The following is an 18,896-nucleotide window of genomic DNA, read 5'->3' on the forward strand; positions in this document are numbered from 1 at the left end:
TGCTGAAACAAGAATAAGTCTCATGTGTCAGGAAGAGGAAGGAGTTAGACCATGGGGAAAGCAGTTTATTAGCTTTAGGGACTGGGAAAAAAACTAGTATGAGTTGCCTGGAGTTATCATAGTTTATTTGCAGTTAGTATTAATGTTTCGTCTGCCCCAATGGTTTATTTCTGATTTTAGGCTCATGATCGTAACCCCAGCTTCTGCAAAGAGAACCCCTAGAATTTGTCATTAGCCAGGGGCTGGTGCAGGGTGTTGGATTTTTCTGATCCTCTTACATGGTATTTGCCATCTACTCCCCAGCTAGAACAGCTATTACAAAAGGCACTTCTCTCCTCTCCTTTCAGGTTGGAAGTAGCAGCAGCCCATGAGACCTAACTGGTGCCTGGCTGCTGACCTTCCATGGCCTAAAAAGGGAAAACTGCTGTTTCAATAGGGGAAAGAAAGGGTGAAGAGAAACACTGCAGGCCTGTTTGATCCCATAATTAGATCTACCTTAATATCGATATAATTTGGTGGAAAATATATTCAGAATTGTGTGGGGTCTCTCTGCCCCTTAATTCCCTGCTCCCTGCTGGTGAAGAGGAACACCAAGTGGAGTGGACCACCGACGGGCTGGAGCTCCACAGGGCTGTCCTGGAAGGAGAACTGGTGATCAGGTGTCCCAAGGGACCTCTGTCACAGCAGGTACCAGTGCTTTGGCAGTGCCCCTCCTGCCCCTCCCCAAAGGGGCTGTGACTCCAGAAGCCATAGGTCTGTAGAGTATCCTCCAAAGAACTGTGCATGAGCTCCCCCTGCTGGCTTCATGTCAGCGGGCAGCTCACAAATACTGTTCCCGCAGAGCTGTGGTTCCTAGATAACCCTGACAATTAGGGTGACCAGATGTCCTGATTTTATAGGGACAGTCCCAATATTTGGGGCTTTTTCTTATATAGGCGTCTATTACCACCCATCCCCTGTCCTAATTTTTCAGACTTTCTATCTGGTCACCCTACTGACAATACTAGTGCAGAAATTGAGACATCGACAGAAGGCAGCCATGTTGGCATCTGCTGAACTTGGAAATGCATCAGAATGCCATGTCCACCGAGGGCAGGACAACCCTCGGGGATGATGCATGTTGCCGGTAGTGGGAGGTTATGTTGTGGGAGGGGAAAGAGATCCTATTATCAGGTTTGAAGCAATAAGGAGTGAACTAAGAAAATGAATGGGGGAAATTCTCCGAGCCAGCAGCGCCCCTTTAAATGAATTGTGCGTCATATTTTTTTTATTTTATACCCTAGTTGCTAGTTCTCTTTAAAGCCAGCTGGATCCTGAGGCCATTGGCAGTTAGCAGCTGATTCCATTGTGCAGAGTCCTGTGAGTGTATCCATTCATCAGGCCCCTGTTCGTTTGGGAGGAGGCACGCAGGCTGGAACTGAATAACTTTTCTGTTTGGCTACCAAGTACTGCACTCTGCGTGAACTGATGTGCCCAAAGAACCGTTTCTTGGGGTTTGTCAAACTGGTTCCCAGTCAGTGCTTGTTCCCCCCTCACCTTTACTGCCCTACAAAAAACACAAGCTGGCAGTATTGCCATAGCTGCAGACATCACCTGGGCAACCTGGGCAGTTGTTGGCTCACAGGTGGCATTTTGCTGCTGTTCTTCGTTTGGGGTTAGCAAGCTTGGACAGCTTTGTAAGGGAAGGCTGCTTGCTGTCGGCAGTTGCATGAGGAGCTCTCCCTGAGATTTACCTTCTGAAAACTTCACTGTGAATTGAACCAGTTGCCCATTGTTTCAATTGCTTCAGCAGTGAAGGCAGACTTGGGGGGGTTTTACTTTTCTTCGTCAGAGAAATTGAGACGAGAGGTGTTTAAAATGGTAATTTTATAGGGGGTATAACAGTAAAAGAAGAATTAATGAGAGGGAAGGTAACAGATCCCCTCCACATTCTATAATGTGCCATTACCAGCCCCACAGAGTATCGCTTTTCATATCGTGTGAGAGTTGTTGTAAGGTAAATAAGAAGTGGATTGTCCACATCAGGTCTGCTCTACGTCCCTTGATGACAGTGACCGTGAGGGTTGCAAAGCATATGGAGATTCCACAGATTCCACAAGGAGCTTTCTTCACCAGACAGAGCTATGGCTCCAGGGGCCAGTTTGAAATCTGGACCAGGTGGCTTTGCTCCTTGTCTGAGATAGATGTCGCCCCTTAGCTTGCCCTCAGCCAGGATGTACTCTTGCTGTTACAGTTAGGCCTGCATTGTTTGAGGCAGATGCATAGAATTCAGTGTTTCACAATCCTCTTATTTAGTGACCTGTCTCCAGAAATCTGGACTGCTGCAAACTCTGTTCTCACTGGCTTTGGAGCAGCCCAAACTCCATGGTGGATTAGAGTGAATACAACTAAATAGGGTTCAAGCAGTGGTGGTGCCCAGAGTATTAGTCCCTCAAGCTTGACGTACCAGTGCTGGTTCATCTATGATTAGTGACCACTGGGTTAGAGCACTTGCTCATCTTCTCGTGGCATTGTGTCACAATTCAGGCATCACAAGCAAGTAGAGTTTACAGAACAATTGGCAGTAACTTTGGGACCTGATCAATATCTGAATGACAAAATTCTGACGACTCAAATCCCTCTGTTCTCTAAATCTTGACAGACCAGACTAAGGAATATCCGGATGGCCCCATCTGTTAGTAGTTTCGAACAATGTGCAACTCAGAAACGTAATTTTACTGGGGACCTCACCTGCTGCCTTTGGGCCCCAGGCTGTCTGAATAGCTCCAGCACTGATTTTTCTTGGAGAGGTGCAGCTTGGCAGGCAGACAGACAGACATGCTCCCACAAAAATCTATCTGGGAGCCAAGACGCAATGAGTGGGACATGGCCCTTTCTACTGGGAAAGTGAGAGAAAGGGGAGATGAGACTGGATGGGATTTTGTGACTGACCTAATGTCTATCTTATAACATTGCGAATTTGATCATTTCAGTGTTTGGACTTGGGGGGATTATGTCACCTGGGATTTGATCAGGAGGAATTTTGGGTTAGACTCCATTTAAACCCTCACACGTGGGCCAGTGATGCAGCATCAGAAACTTACTGAGGAGGGCTTTCCAAGTGGAGTGGTGGGGTCATAAATGTTTGAGAGGAAATGAGGAGTGAGATAGTGGTTCTGTGTGAACCCTTTTGTTCTGAAGCCATCAAGCTAATTTGTACGTACTTGATTCAATCCAGGGTGCAGATGCCTCACCTACTAAGCAGCTTTGTGATTTCCGATATTTATGCTGCATTAGACCATGAGGCGCAAAACCTTAGAAAATTCTGCATAGCCTTTGACATCCTGGTACAAGGACAGGAAATTACTCAAGTGTTTGACATTTTTACTGGGTTTCAACCCTCGTTATCTTTTGGAAATTTATCCACTTTAAGGGCTCTTGTCTGATTTTTTTGTGCAATTTAGATGGAAAAGCAGTGGAACACAGCTCTCCTGTTGGATATTCACGAAATCGATACTCAGGCACCTGGATTTTTGACCATGCATTGAGATACACATCCGGTATGTGATGGAAGGGTGTGAAAGTTTAACCAGGGATCACAGAGCAAGGGGAAGCTCTAGATGCAACTGGCGTGTTGCACAAATTCCAAACACAAGACTCAGGAAAAAATCTGGCAAAGTCTAATACACCAATTAACCACGTGCCCCCCACCCCCATCTCTTTCCATACCTCAGGTAGTTTTAACCTGCATGACTGGTCCCAACGTGGCCAAGAGCCCAGGGTGGCCCCAAGTCCATAGCAACAGTGGCAAATCATCACCACCTTCTCTCATTTTGGGGGTGTGTGTGGCTGTTTCTATTCCCTCCCCTCCCAGAAAAGCACTGCAGTGCAGGATCTTCTAAACACAGGGCTCTACTTTTAGGGTTTCTCTGTTGTAACCTGAGGACTCCAGTACTTGCTTAGTTCCCGTGACAACCTCCTCAAGTTGTCCTGTCTTCTGGGCCTGGTGCTTTAACTGTTCTCACCTTACCACTTGAGGGCTCAGAGGAGTTGGCTAGATGTACCCTCATTTGAGGATGTGGAGCAAACACTCTCTGGGAAATTAGCCCAGAGCCCAGGAGAATATCAGCATAAGGAGAGTCTATGTTGAGTCAGCCCTCCTGCTTCTTTTATATTATGCCACAAGCAGTCCCTGTGCACCAGGCTTTTCTGGAAGCTTCTATTTTAGTGTTCAGTACTGTGAAAGGTCAGGGGCTTGACCTGTGTATACATGGGGAGAAAGTAAAATGGAAACCCATAGGGTCTCAGTGACAGTGGATATAGAGCACTGGCCTTTGGAGATCTGGGGTTCAAATGCTGGCTTAAGTCACAGGTGACAAGGAGTTTGGTGGGTCTTTCATCTTGGCCCTGAGTGTCCACATCTCACACTCCCATATTTTAGATTATTAGCAGGATCTGCCCAGGAGAAGCCAAAGGGTGGGCTAGCAGAGGATCAGCAGCCTTGGCAAATCCATTGGCCCATAGCCAGCACTAATAGCCTTTCACCTCTTTTGGCATCAGATTCATGGACACTTGTTTTCAGATGAGAAATCTCCTGTGTTCATGTTGGAAATGCAAGTTCAGCTTCAGGTTTTTGCTAGAAGGCAACACGTGGTCACATATGTGGGCTATTTTTTTTTCTTTCTGGAATGCTGCTCAATTAAATGTTCTTACATGCGACAGAGACTATTTCCAGGGGATGGGGAGAAATATAAAAGAAAGACATACAGGCTAAAAAAGATCAGAATAGAGCCCCTCGTTCTTTTTGTTTTCTCCATGATCTTCATGTATGCAAAGCTGTCCCTGGGTATTTGGCTGGTATTGCTGTTGGTTATCGCTCATGTTTTCCTCTTGGTGTGACAGATCCTTAACAATCAAATGAAATTGTTATTCTTTGTAACCCAAGTGGTAAGGAGTATATTCATTGACTGGTTATATTTGGTTTTGAGTATGCCTATAAAAAGAGGACTTGGGTTTGGGGAGAAGTATAATGAATCATTTAATATGTAAAGTGATGTCAGAGGGATGATATCAACCTGTTGAGGCCCAAAATTTGGCCTACTTTGAATTTCTTAAAATCTGCTACAGACTGACCCCGGGATTATGACTCTCTTTTCATATTCAAAAAAATAAGTCTCTTGCTAAGAAACAGATGGAAGTGGTTTTGGTTTGCTCCCCTCCCTGAGTGTGATTCCCCTTCCGAGAATGAATACAGCATGTTAGATAGTGTTTCAGAAGACATCTTACTCTGACACTGCTATAGCACACTGTACTGTAGTGTGTTCTTGCGAGCGCCCCCTGCAGGTTCAGCACCAGTGGCGAGGAATAAAAATACCCTTTGCAACACAAAGGACATTCCCATAGCAGTGTTGTTTATTCAGAGACAAAGACAACTTCTGCTCTGTTAGAAACAAAAGTGACACAATCCAATCAGCTTCTCCCAAACCAAAAGGGACAGGTCATTGAATGAATCATTGAATCATAGAAGATTAGGATCCCAGTCCAATCCCCGCTCAAAGCAGGACCAACATCCACTAAATCATCCCAGCCAGGGTTTTGTCAAGCTGGGCCTTAAAAACCTCTAAGGATGGAGATTCCACCACCTCCCTAGGTAACCCATTCCAGTGCTTCACCACAGGCCTTTTTGGCAACAAGGGCACACTGTTGACTCATATACAGCTTCTCGTCCACTGTAATCCTTTTCTGCAGAACTGCTACTTAGCCAGTCAGTCCCCAGCCTGTAGCTGTGCATGGGATTCTTCCTTCCTAAATGCAGGACTCTGCATTTTGTCCTTGTTGAACCTCATCAGATTTCTTTTGGCCCAATCCTCTAATTTGTCTAGGTCACTCTGGACCCTATCCCTACCTTCCAGCATATGTACCTCTCCCTCCAGCTTAGTGTCATCTGCAAACTTGCTGAGGGTGCAATTAATCCCATCATCCAGATCACTAATAAAGATGTTGAACAAAACCGGCCCCAGGACCGACCCCTGGGGCTCTCCACTTTGATACCGGCTGCCAACTAGACATGGAGCCATTGATCACTACGCATTGAGCCAGACAATCTAGCCAGCTTTCTATCCACCTTCTAGTCCATTCATCCAATCCATACTTTTTTAACTTGGTGGCAAGAATACTGTGGGAGACCGTATTAAACCTTTGCTAAAGTCAAATACATCACATCCACCTCTTTCCCCATATCCACAGTGCCAGTTCTCTCATCATAGAAGGCAATCAGGTTGGTCAGGCATGACTTGCCCTTGGTGAATCCATGTTGACTGTTCCTGATCACCTTCCTCTCCTCCAAGTGCTTCAAAATGGATTCCTTGAGGACCTGCTCCATGATTTTGCCAGGGACTGAAGTGAGGCTGACAGGTCTGTAGTTCCCCGGGTTCTCTTTCTTTCCTTTTTTAAATATGGGCACTATATTTGCCTTTTTCCAATTGTCCAGGACCTCCCCCGATTGCCACAAATTTTCAAAGATAATGGCCAATGGCTCTGCAATTACATCAGCCAAGTCCCTCAGCATCCTTGGATGCATTAGATCTGGATCCATGGACTTGTGCATGTCCAGCTTTTCTAAATAGTCCTTAACCTGTTCTTTCACCACTAAGGGCTGCTCACCTCCTCCCCATACTGTGTTGCCCAGTGCAGCAGTCTGGGAACTTGTCTGTGAACTTGTCTGTGAAGACCGTGGCAAAAAAAGCATTGAGTACTTCAGCTTTTTCCACATCATCTGTCACTAGATTGCCTCCCCCATTCAGTAAGGGTCCCATGCTTTCCCTGACCTCCTTCTTGTTGCTCACATACCTGTAGAAACCCTTCTTGTTACCCTTCACGTCCCTTGCTAGCTGCAACTTCCAGTTGTGCCTTGGCCTTCCTGATTATACCCCTGCATGCTCTAGCAATATTTTTATACTTCTCCCTAGTCATCTGTCCAAATTTCCACTTGAGAAGGAAAGGGCAAAAATAACAGTATACAGATAACTGGTTGACATTTTCCCTTGAAAGATATCACTCAGCCAAGCAAGTATGACCAAGAAACAAAAAAAGCAGGTGCATATTTGCTTGAATTTGTATGTGAGTGTGCTTTGGTCACACTCATGCTCCTTTGGTGTTTACTGACTTCCATGAGTTTTACTGGTCAGGAAAAGTAAATTTAAATGATACATTTTCAAATAGCTGTGGAAATCAAATTTTAAATTCACACAAAGTAATGTTCCCCCCCTCCAAACTTCCCCCTTAAATGGGAGCAGAAATAGCGCTCCATGACTAATCATAGCTAACAGCACAATTAACGAATTGTGTGTCCTGCAAAAAATGTTTTACAACCAATCCATAGAGGGTTTTTTCCCCCCAAAGTATAAGAATTTTAAATAACAAATCTATTTGAGGAAGTCTCTAACTGCTTATGAATGTTCCATGAGCAGGAGAAGCTAAATTAATTGACAAATAATTTTGTCATTGCAAATTACTCTCCCAGCTCAACTTTTCTGTCTCTGTTACTGCTGACTGCTTGTAGATACATATCTTCTGAGATCAAATAAGCAAGCTGAGAGGTGGAAATACAGCGATAAGAAGAGTTTTACCTGTAAAGGTCTAAAGTTGATTTTTATCTATCTGGTATCCTCCTGGATACTTACCAGATCTCTTTGTGTGGTAATTACATGGCTTGAGAAATTTTGAAGATAAAAAAAGGGGAAATACTAGTTCAAGATTTATTCTGACAACTAGAAAATTATTATTTTATTATTTATTATTAAATCATAATTCAGGCTATATTGAGAGTAGTTCTTCCAAATTAATAAAATTATAAAGATATACTGTAAATGTAAATGCAGTAAAATATGTCAATTACTCTTACTCTTAGTCATCAAGAAAGGATCTAGAGGTGGACAGTGGAGTATAAATTTCCTTAACTCTACAAGCCTTCCAAACCCTCTCTTGCTGACAGCTGCACTGTTCTCTCATCAGTTTGTGATTGTCTGTGTATCATGGGGCCGTCTGCTTGTTACTGATCTAATATGGTAATATGTACTTTTCTGTCCTGTTTTTCAGGGTCTTATGAGTGTGGAATATGTGGGAAGAAATACAAGTATTACAACTGTTTCCAGACCCATGTGCGAGCGCATAGAGGTATCTCTCTCTTGCTCAAACTTTTGAGAATCTTAGGTTAACGTTCAGGCTTTTGAGATTCCTCTGCTGCTACTGCCTGTCATTATAAGGAGCCTACCAAGAGCCACTGTTAGGATGAACTCTTCTGTAGTCAAAAGGAAGGGAGCTCCATTCTCCAGCAGTATTCTTTCTGGACATCACCATGAGCTACTACATTCAATTAAGTTAAATGAGATATCAGTGAAATTTTCTACAGGGGTCTCTTACTCTCCTCTTGTGAGGGGCTGTGATTTGGGATGCACTGCTGTATGTGGCCACGTTCCTCTCTGATGCAGCATTCCAAATGAATCAGCAATCCAGTTCCTGTAGTCGTGGTAGGCATCTGTCCATGGCTCTCCAAATTCCTGCCGATCGGTATATTTTGTTGGGAATCAGTTGGGTAAAGACAGGCCAAAAAAAAAATAGTTCAGTATCTTTAAGGATATTGGTGCATTGTAAATAGATTATCCAAAGCACTTGTGTGTCTCCAAGGAAAATAATTTTATGCAAGTAAAACATGTATGATGATCATGTTTGTCATTACTTAAATACTGACTGAGATTCTTAACATTGGCTGCTAAGTCCTTTATCATATTTTTCTGTAGTGTACTGTAGTGTCTCCATACCATCTTTATATTAAAGGTTGAAATGGCACTTCCAGTCAAAATCCCTTTTCTCAGTTTACTGTAACTTTCAAAATGTACTTCTGGTATAAAAACAACGAGGAGTCCGGTGGTACCTTAAAGACTAACAAATTTATTTGGGCATAAGCTTTTGTGGGTAAAAACCCACTTCTTCATTTGCATCTGAAGTGGGTTGAAGAAGTGGGTTTTTACCCACGAAAGCTTATGCCCAAATAAATTTGTTAGTCTTTAAGGTGTCACCGGACTCCTTATTGTTTTTGTGGATACAGACTAACATACAGAGGCTATCCCTCTGATACTTCTGGTATGAAATTTCTCATGCTTGGGCTAGTGAATATTCTGTGAACATTTTCTAGAAGTCTGACCATTTTTAAGTATCTGAGCATTGAGGAAAGCATTGCTCGGCTGTAAAACTTTTCTGTTGTCATTCAGAAATGGCTTTATTGAAAAACTGCACACTTGGCATGGTCAAAGCACTTCTTTGACTTCTTGAAGCAATATGATTACAAAATAACAGATTGTGCAATAACAGAATTATGGACTTTTGAAACTGGGACATCCAGCATACAGGTGCATTTATTTTATTTCACTTCAGAGACTAGCACTGAGGTGTGTCTCTGAATATTTTAGGGGTATCTTTTTTAAGTGCCCGCATTGTGATAACACCTGCATGTTTTTTGGATATATTTCCTTTGACATAATGATTATGGCTGGAATTTTCAAAGGAGCTGAAGGGAGTGAGGTGCCCAATTCCCAGTGGCTGTTTTGAAAATCCCAGCATAAAACATTATAACATATATTAAAGATGAAAATTACAAATGTAAAGTCTCAGAAGTCCACAAATGTGTGAGTTAAGAGTGAGTTAACTCTTCCCATTTCTGAATGTATACTATAATGCATCCTTTAATTACATTGTTACATACTATTTCTCAAATAATGCAGTATAATACTATACAATTTCTTCTACAACCTTACGTACACATTGGTAGCATATTCTAATATTTTGTGCTACTTTGTGAATGCCAGCAAAATCCCTGACCGTCACTTATATAAGCAATACTGCAAATTAGTAGCAGACCATAGTTGAAGCAAAACATAAAGCAGTAGTGAACTGCATCATCTGTTGGCATATAAAATGTTTGCAACTGTAATATTAACTGTTTCAGTAACTAAATTGTAAATTTGTTGGGGCAAAGACTATTCCTTACTGTGTTTCTATACAGCACCTAACACAATGGGACCCTAATCTCAGCTGGCGTCCATAGACATCACTGTAGCATAACTAATTAAGTATAGTATGTCACATTTTATTGCAAAGACATGATTATTTTTAAGTCAATTAAGTACTTAGGGTGAAATCCTCTCTCTCTCACTTTCTTTCTCAAGTGTTAATAGGAGTGTTTCCTTCAGTGGAGAAAGGATCTTATCCTTAGCTTCTGAAAACATACATTTTTTATGTCTGTTTATGGAGAAAATTAGTTTCCAAATTATTTCTACTTGTGAATTTAGAAATATGTCAATAATTTGCAGATCAGAGGTGAACAAGCACAGTTTTCATATGCAACAAATTCTTAGATGAAATTAAATAATCTTTCATACCAGTTTTAAGAGCATGCACCTGGTACTTGGTGAAAATAATACTTGAATTTTATTAAGGCAGTTTGAGGATAGGTAACATTCATGATATAAATTAGCTATTTCTTCATATATACAATCAAATCAGAAATCATAAATGTAGGGAGCCAGAGCTCTATAAATGTCATTCACTGATAAATAGATTGTGAGATACTACAGTAATAAATTACTGTTCAGAGGTATATCTGTCTGTAGAGGGAAAATATCCTGTTGAATGTATACACTACATGTTCAGTGAAAAAATAGTAAAAAGCATAATACTGTATAGAGAGAGTGTTTTCCATTGAGCACAATATACTGGACCATTCCAATAATGAGGATGAAATAAGTGAAACCATGCAAGAATGAAAGAAGTGTATTGCAAGATGCTTTACATGTGTATATAAAGTTGTAGGAAAAAAAAGTGTATATTATATTTTAATGGGTAACAGTATAAGATGACCATGTCGTTAGCACATGGGCCGATTGAAGGTTGTAGATGCAACCATAACTTTGGCATTTCCTCACTGCTGAGTTTTTAAATTCATAATCTTATGTCCATGTAATTGGATTTTAAGTCCAAAGCCACTGGTAACACTGCTCCCCTGGCTCTGTTTGACCCTCTAAGGCACTGGTACTTGAGACTCTCCCACTAGAGCTGGGCACATAACAGATTTTTTTGCTTTTTTGTCTGTTTCAGAAGCATGATGAAAAATTTGCTTTGGGTTGAACTGAATACAAAAAAATTTGGAACTTTCAGCAAGTCAAAAAGTTCAGATTCAAGTGAAACAAAACATTTCATTTTGATTTTGAGCATTTTAAGCACTTGAATTTTTAATAAAGTCACAGAAAATTTCTAAATGAAAAGTCATTTCAAAGCAAAAAATCAAAACATTTCATTTTAAAATGTTGAAATTTTCAATTTCTTGGAATCTTTTGTTTTTCTAAACAAACCGTTTGTCAAAACTGCATGAATTCATGAAACATTTCAGTGTTGCCAAACTTGCATTTTTTGACAAAATTTTTGATTGAAAAATTTCATCCAGTTCTACCCCTCCCTCCTTTGTGCACGCTCCATCTTCCAGTAACTCACCCCTGGCATCTTGTAGTCACTTCCTCTTCACAGCAGTCAGAGAGGGACCCTTCTTTCAGCACCTGGATCTTCTGACTTCGTGTGCTACTTCTGCTCGGCTGTCCAGTGCCCTTCCTCTGAGCTTCCCAAGCCACCTGTCACTCCACAGCACTTTTTTCTTGTCTGTTTCTGTGGTTTTTGATCACTCTCGGCAAGTTGGCCTCAGCACACCAGCTCTTTTTCAAGGCCAAACAGCTCATTTGCGCCAAGCACCTTCACCACTTCTTTGAGGTCCGTTCTTCCATTGCTTTTTGGTGCTTTTTTGTGGAGAAGTGTCCAGTTCTCTTCTTCACTAAAAGGGTTCTGGGTTTTTTTTTCCTGGAGCAGACTAATGTCCTTAAAGGTTTTTGTTTCTTCTGACACCAAGTCAGTAGGTTCTGCTGTCATTAAAAGGACCCTGTCTGACTGCATGTCTTTCCATTATGATGTGGCTGGCCTACAGCTAGAAGATCTTGTACCATCAGAGACAGGACAGCTTCAATTGTCAGGCTCAGACCTGTTTCAATTCAGAATACATAGAAAGCACCCATATGGTCCACCCCACTTTACAAAGGATTATTATTGCCAGGATTGGCTTGTAGGAGGAATGTCATCATTCAGTGCTGCCGATCCTGTCCCCAAAACGTGTGGGATCACAGGCTCTCCAGCTCTTTTGAATTTGGTTCCTTTTTGGAATGTTTCTTACAGGAGTTGGCTTTTGTTTTATGGAGGACGCATCCGTTCGAGGCTTCCTATATGTTGTTGTTGGCAAGTATCTTCTCCCCACTTTCATTGCAGTTTGGGCCTATCTTTTTACTAGTCATCCTGCCTGATACTTCACTTACTGTTTCTTTTCTTGTTTGGAAAACACCCCTTTAAGCTGTTCAGCTCTGTAAGTCAGAATCCTGTGCTTACGACATCTCTAAAGAGTGGAAAATTACTTTTCTGTAATTCTGACTTTCAGAAGAACTTCCAAAGAATTTTATGACTTCATCCACCTCCGCTGCCCTCCCAGTTTGTGGGGTCAAGGGTTCTATTTTGGAGGTGGTATGTTATTTTTTAGGCTGGATTATTTGTTCATCCTTGGGAATGGTTTGTTTCCTGTTTGAAAATTTAGCATTTACCCACAAAGAAGAGCCTTCCCCGCGTAATTCTGAACGGGTTGGACATTTCTAGGGAATGAAGTCCTGGCAGTTTGAGAGTTCAGAGTGCTGCGGCAGCTTTTGTTCAAGTACTAGTGCCTGAGAGCAAAGCATCATAAAGTTCCTCTCCTGAGTGTAAATACATCTTCACAGGAGCAGAAGGGCAGAGAAGAAATTTCTCTTCCATACTTTTTCAAGAGGGAAAAATAACAGGGCTGTGGAGGAGAAATGGTGAAGTCAGAGTAGCTGAAAGACTCCTTTGCAGTGAGCTTAGAAGCCCTGCAAAACCAAAACCACTTTCTCCTCCTGTGGAGCTTCTAAACTGTGCTGGAGCACAAAGGTTTCAAACTGTAATGCATTTCTGCAGTGATATGTCCACCACACTAACTAGCTGTGACAATGGATAGTATCACAGATGCCAGCATTAGCAAATGCTACTGCACCTGTTCTTCTTAAGTACTTGTAACTCACTGTATTTTTTATTTGTTTATAGCTTTTTAAACCATGAAAGGGCCTAATCATCAGTAGGAAGGAACCATCCTGAATGTTTTAAATTGTATAGTTCAGCTATATTTGAGTGAGGTGAGCAGAAAAGCATCTAAACATTTAATACTTAAGGGACAATTGCCTTTTCTTTCACCTTTCCATAACTCAAAAATGATTGAATTTATTTTACTAGACTTTCAATATATACATTTAAAATAAAAAATCTGGGCTGAGACCAAGCACAGAAAACGTTTGCCCCAAGGAGTATTTTTCAGATAGTTATGAACAAGTGAAAAGAGGATTATAAAGCAAATCTCAATTTAATTTAATTTAATTTAATTCTAGCAAGAGCTACCAGTTCTGCTATAATAATTTGAGGATACTTTGGGGTTTTTTGACTGAATGACTACCGTTTTCATACAGCATGTTTTTGCTTTAAATTATTTAGTAACTGTACAATCAGACTCACTGACAGTTTTATTTCAGTATGGGTACCCCAGCTGGATCCTCAGCTTGTTGTAAATCAGTATAGCTCAATAGAAGTCAATGTAGCTATGTTTATTTACACCAGCTCAGGATCTGATTCATTATTATGATTATAGCAGGAGCAGAATTGACATCTTTAGTTTAGATTTCTATTTTAATCCTATTTTCATTCTCTGATAACTTTGCAAAGTTTTCAGATTGAAATTTTGTAGTATTGGTCTCTGCCCAAAGTTGATTTAAAAAAAACAAATTGATGGGCCAGAACCAGTTCAGCTGTTTGAGAATGCAAATAATGCACTTTTCCTATCCTATATATTTTTGACAACTTATTTTAGAACAGCTCTACTTCTGAAATGACTGGTTATAGAAAACTGAAATTTGACAGTCTGATAATCCTCCTTGAGGAAAAATGGTGTTTCTGGTATAGGTGGAAATTGGTTTTGATTTGACCAAATTATCTAGCTTTGAAAATCATGTACCAAGCACATGCAGGAGCCTTTTTTATCAGAGTGAAATGCATTGAGACAGATTTGGTGAAGTCTGAAACTTTACATACTAGATCTCAGCCCAAAGATGATTTGGGGGTGGGTATTGTTTTGGATTTCATTCATTAAACTGTTTTGAGTTACACAAACAGGGAAAGTATATTTTTCCTGTTTAAAATAATTATAACTTTTCTGCACATGTGTAACTCAGAAACAGCTGAACTTTAAAATTTCATAGGTGGCTTGTTTCTTGCTAAGTTTGAAAGTATAGTAACAAATGATTAAAAATTGCTTTTGCGCATGCATAGTTCTCAGTTTTCATTCGGTTTATTTATGTTGTTACCTGTGGACTTCAGAATGATATGTTGCAGAATTCCATTGTGTCACAGCTAGTTTTTCCTTTTGTGACAGAATGGTGTCTTGTCAAATCTATAAAATTTGTGGAGAAATACAGTTGTATGACTTTGTAATTCCATAGATGACTTTGTGTATTTCTAATCAGGTGCTTCAGTTTACTGCAGTGTGCAAACTTTATTACACATTTTATTATTTTTAAAATAATTACAAATATGTATAAAAATCTGCTTTCCTATCAGTCAGAAAGATTTGACAAGGTCCCATACCAAAGGCTCTTGAGCGAAATAGGCAGTTATGGGAGAAGAGGGAAGGTCCCCTCATGGATCAGTAACTGGTTAAAAGACCAGAAACAAAGGATAGGAATAGTCAGTTTTCACAGTGGAGAGAGGTAAATAGCTGGGTCCCCCAAGGGTCTGTACTAGGACCAGTAGTACTGTTCAACATATTTGTAAAGGATCTGGAAAAGAGGGTAAACAGTGAGGTGGCAAAGTTTGCGGATGATACAAAATTACTCTAGATAGTTAAATCCAAAGCTGACTTGCTAAGAGCTACAAAGGGATTTCACTAAACTGGGTGATTGGGCAACAAAATAGCAGATGAAATTCAGTGTTGGTAAGTGCAGAGTAATGCAAATTGGAAAACATAATCCAAACTATACATACAAGGTGATGGGATCTAAATTAGCTGTTACCTCTCAAGAAAGAGATCTTGGAGTCATCGTGAATAGTTCTCTAAAAACATCTGCTCAATGTGAAACAGCAGTCAAAAAGCTAACAATGTTAGGAGCCATTAAAAAAGGGATAGGTAAATAAGATAGGAAAATATCCTTATGCCACTATACAAATCCCACATCTTGCCCACATCTTGAATATTGCATGCAGTTCTGGTTGCCCCATCTCAAAAACAAACAAACAACCTACTAGAATTGGAAAAGGTATAGAGAATGGCAACAAAAGTGATTAGGGGTATGAAACAGCTTCCATAAGGGAAAGACTAAAAAGACTGGAACTGTTCATCTTAGAAAAGAGACGACTAAGAAGAGGATCTGATAGAGGCTGTAAAATCATGACTGGTGAGGAGAAAGAGACTAGGGAAGTGTTATTTACCCCTTTGCATAACACATGAACCAGGGGTCACCGAATGAAATTATTAGGCAGCATGTTTAAAACAAACATAAGGAAGTATTTCTTCACACAGTGCACAGTCAACCTGTGGAATTTGTTGCCAGGGAATGTTGTGAGGGCCAAAACTATAACTGGATTAAAAAAAGAATTAGTTAAATTCATAGAGGACAGGTCCATCAATGGCTATTAGCCAAATGTCCGGGACACAACCCCATGCTCTGGGTGTCCCTAAACTTCTGACTGCCAGAAGCTGGGACTGGACCACAGGGGATCGATCACTCAATAATTGCCCTGTTCTAGAATCATAGAATAACAGAGATGGAAGGGACCTCTAGAGGCCATCTAGTCCAACCCCCTGCCCAGAGCAGGACCAATCCCAACTAAATCATCCCAGCCAGGGCTTTGTCAAGCCTGACTTTAAAAACTTCTAAGGAAGGGGATTCCACGACCTCCCTAGGTAACGCATTCCAGTATTTCACCACCCTCCTAGTGAAAAAGTTTTTCCTAATATCCAACCTAAACCTCCCCCACTTCAACTTGAAACCATTACTCCTTGTCCTGTCATCTGCTATCACTGAGAATAGTCTAGATCCATCCTCTTTGGATCCACCTTTCAGGTAGTTAAAAGCAGCTATCAAATCCCCCCTCATTCTTCTCTTCCGTAGACTAAACAATCCCAGTTCCCTCAGCCTCTCCTCATAAGTCATGTGTTCCAGTCCCCTAATCATTTTTGTTGCCCTTCGCTGGACTCTCTCCAATTTTTCCACATCCTTCTTGTAGTGTGGGGCCCAAAACTGGACACAGTATTCCAGGTGAGGCCTCACCAATGTCGAATAGAGGGGAACGATCACATCCCTCGATCTGCTGGCAATGCCCCTACTTATACACCCCAAAATGCCATTGGCCTTCTTGGCAACAAGGGCACACTGTTGACTCATATCCAGCTTCTCGTCCACTGTAACCCCTAGGTCCTTCTCTGCGGAACTGCTGCCTAGCCATTCGGTCACTAGTCTGTAGCGGTCATTGGATTCTTCCGTCCTAAGTGCAGGACTCTGCACTTCTCTTTGTTGAACCTCATCAGATTTCTTTTGGCCCAATCCTCTAATTTGTCTAGGTCCCTCTGTATCCTATCCCTACCCTCCAGCGTATCTACCACTCCTCCCAGTTTAGTGTCATCCGCAAACTTGCTGAGGGTGCAATCCACAGCATCCTCCAGATCATTAATGAAGCTATTGAACAAAACCGGCCCCAGGACCAACCCTTGGGGCACTCTGCTAGATACTGGCTGCCAACTAGACATGGAGCCATTGATCACTACCCGTTGAGCCCGACAATCTAGCCAACTTTCTACCCACCTTGTAGTGCATCCATCCAGCCCATACTTTTTTAACTTGCTGACAAGAATACTGTGGGAGACCGTGTCAAAAAACTGTTCTGTTCATTCCCTCTGAAGTATCTGGCACTGGCCACTGTCAGAAGACAGGACACTGGGCTAGATGGACCATTGGTCTGACCCGGCATGGTGATTCTTATGTTCTTACATTAATCAAGCACAATAAATAATAAAACAGAATTGAACAAATACAGAGGTCCACAGCCCTATATTTTTATTTATTTTTAAGAAAAAACAAAGTGGTATTAATGAATTAGGGTTGCAAATTTAAGTATCAAAAAAGCTATGAAATGCCACTGTTAAGGTTTGCATAGTAACAAACTTGCTTTCATGGAACATGCAGAATATTTTGGATTATAATTGAATATATAGGTTATGAAATATGGGACAATTCAATGCAGCTTTGTAAACCTAAGCATTTGCATTTCTTGAGTTTTAACAATTTTTTCAGCTTGCAGCCTTACCCCGTTATGTTCATGCAGGCCTTTGAATACAATCGTGGTTTGTGCTGTTTCTGGTCAGTGCTTTGTTTCCATGTGCGACATTAGTGACACTAGAACTGAAGACTGCAGTGTAATGCTAACCAGTCGGAGAGGGAAATCCTAAGGCTTTTGTCCCATCTTTTGTACAGGTCTTTCCCTCACTGGTCTCCTCCTCCATATTGCAGATAGCTATGCTCTCTCTGTGAATTTGGAGGCATGAAGGGCTGGATTCACAAAAGAACGTAGACGCCTAACTGCCGCCTTAGGCATCTAAATCCCAGATTTTGGCACCACTGGTATTCACAAAAGCCCTCTAGGCAGGGGTGCTGGAACAATTTGTACCGTGGGGGTGCTGAGAGCCATTGAACCAAACTGTAAACCCTGTATATGATGGAAACCACTTCAAGTCAGGGGATGCAGGAGCAGCTCCAGCACCCCTAGTTCCAGCACCTCTGCCTGTAGGAGCCCAAGCTCACTCACTACCTAAATTTTTGAAGATGAAGTTCCCCAGGTATCTGTGTTTCTGCCTCTGCACATATGCACTGCAGCCCCATACTAGGCAGCCAGACACCTAAGCCCCAGAGCGATTCACAAAAAAATTGGCATCCTTCTATCTAACTCTACACAAAATAGCCATGGAGAGAATTGTTGGAGCAGGGGGACTGGATCCTGGGTCTCCCACATCTAGGTGAATGCTTTAACCACCAGGCCTCTGTTTGCACTCTCTCTGGCCCAGTGACTCTTTCTGTATCCACAGTGGAACAGCTTCAACAGGAGAGACTGAGGGATCATCCCACCTTGGTGCTTAGTGCATTCATGTGCGAGGTGGGAAACCCCAGTTTAAATCCCTTTTCATCAGGCTGAGGGGAGCGGGGGGGTTGAACGTGGGGGGTCTCCCACATCCCAGGTGAGCGCTGTAACCACAGGGAGGTTCTCTTCCTCCTCCTCTTGTGGCAAAAAATGCCTTAGGTTCCTAACTCTACGAGATGGTTCATAGCTGAGCTATAGGGGGCCTCCTCCATTCTGGACATAACATGAACTTCCTAGAGGGGCGGGCCTTAGGACATACCCTGCTCTTTGGCAGCTCCCATTGGCTAGCTTGGGCAGCTCAGTGCGCTGGCTCTTATGAATCCCATTCCTAGGGGCCTGACTCCATTCATTCATTGTACAGGGAGCCTGAGTACTAAACGCAGGCTGGGTTTAGTGTGTGGGTGCCGGGTGGTCTGTCATACCGAGGAAGTCAGACTAGATCTGGTGGTCCCTTCTGACCTTAAATGTTATAATTCTAACTCAGGCTTCAGGAATCCCAGTAATTTGCTAGGCCCCTAAAAGTCTGGCCTTGCAACACTGAGCGTCGCAGTGAGAGCTCTCTCCCACCTAGTGCACCAGGTAGCCACTCT

At 41.9% G+C, this 18,896-nt stretch overlaps 1 protein-coding gene across 20 annotated transcripts in view; it reads left to right on the forward strand.

Annotated features, from left to right (window-relative positions):
• The window catches only part of ZNF618 (zinc finger protein 618), a 334,457-nt gene that overhangs the window by 205,640 nt on the left and 109,921 nt on the right, over positions 1-18,896 (forward strand). For 16 of the 20 annotated variants that reach the window (XM_075120522.1, XM_075120511.1, XM_075120515.1 and 13 more), the window contains 2 exons: positions 3,444-3,539; positions 8,077-8,154. In XM_075120522.1, coding sequence (XP_074976623.1) covers positions 3,444-3,539; positions 8,077-8,154 — 174 coding nt within the window. The remainder of the gene's footprint in view (positions 1-3,443; positions 3,540-8,076; positions 8,155-18,896) is intronic. The other 4 variants (XM_075120527.1, XM_075120529.1, XM_075120518.1 and 1 more) reach the window with 1 other exon arrangement.

Source organism: Caretta caretta, chromosome 16 (assembly GCF_965140235.1).
Source record: "Caretta caretta isolate rCarCar2 chromosome 16, rCarCar1.hap1, whole genome shotgun sequence".
NCBI classification, from domain to species: Eukaryota; Metazoa; Chordata; order Testudines; family Cheloniidae; genus Caretta; species Caretta caretta.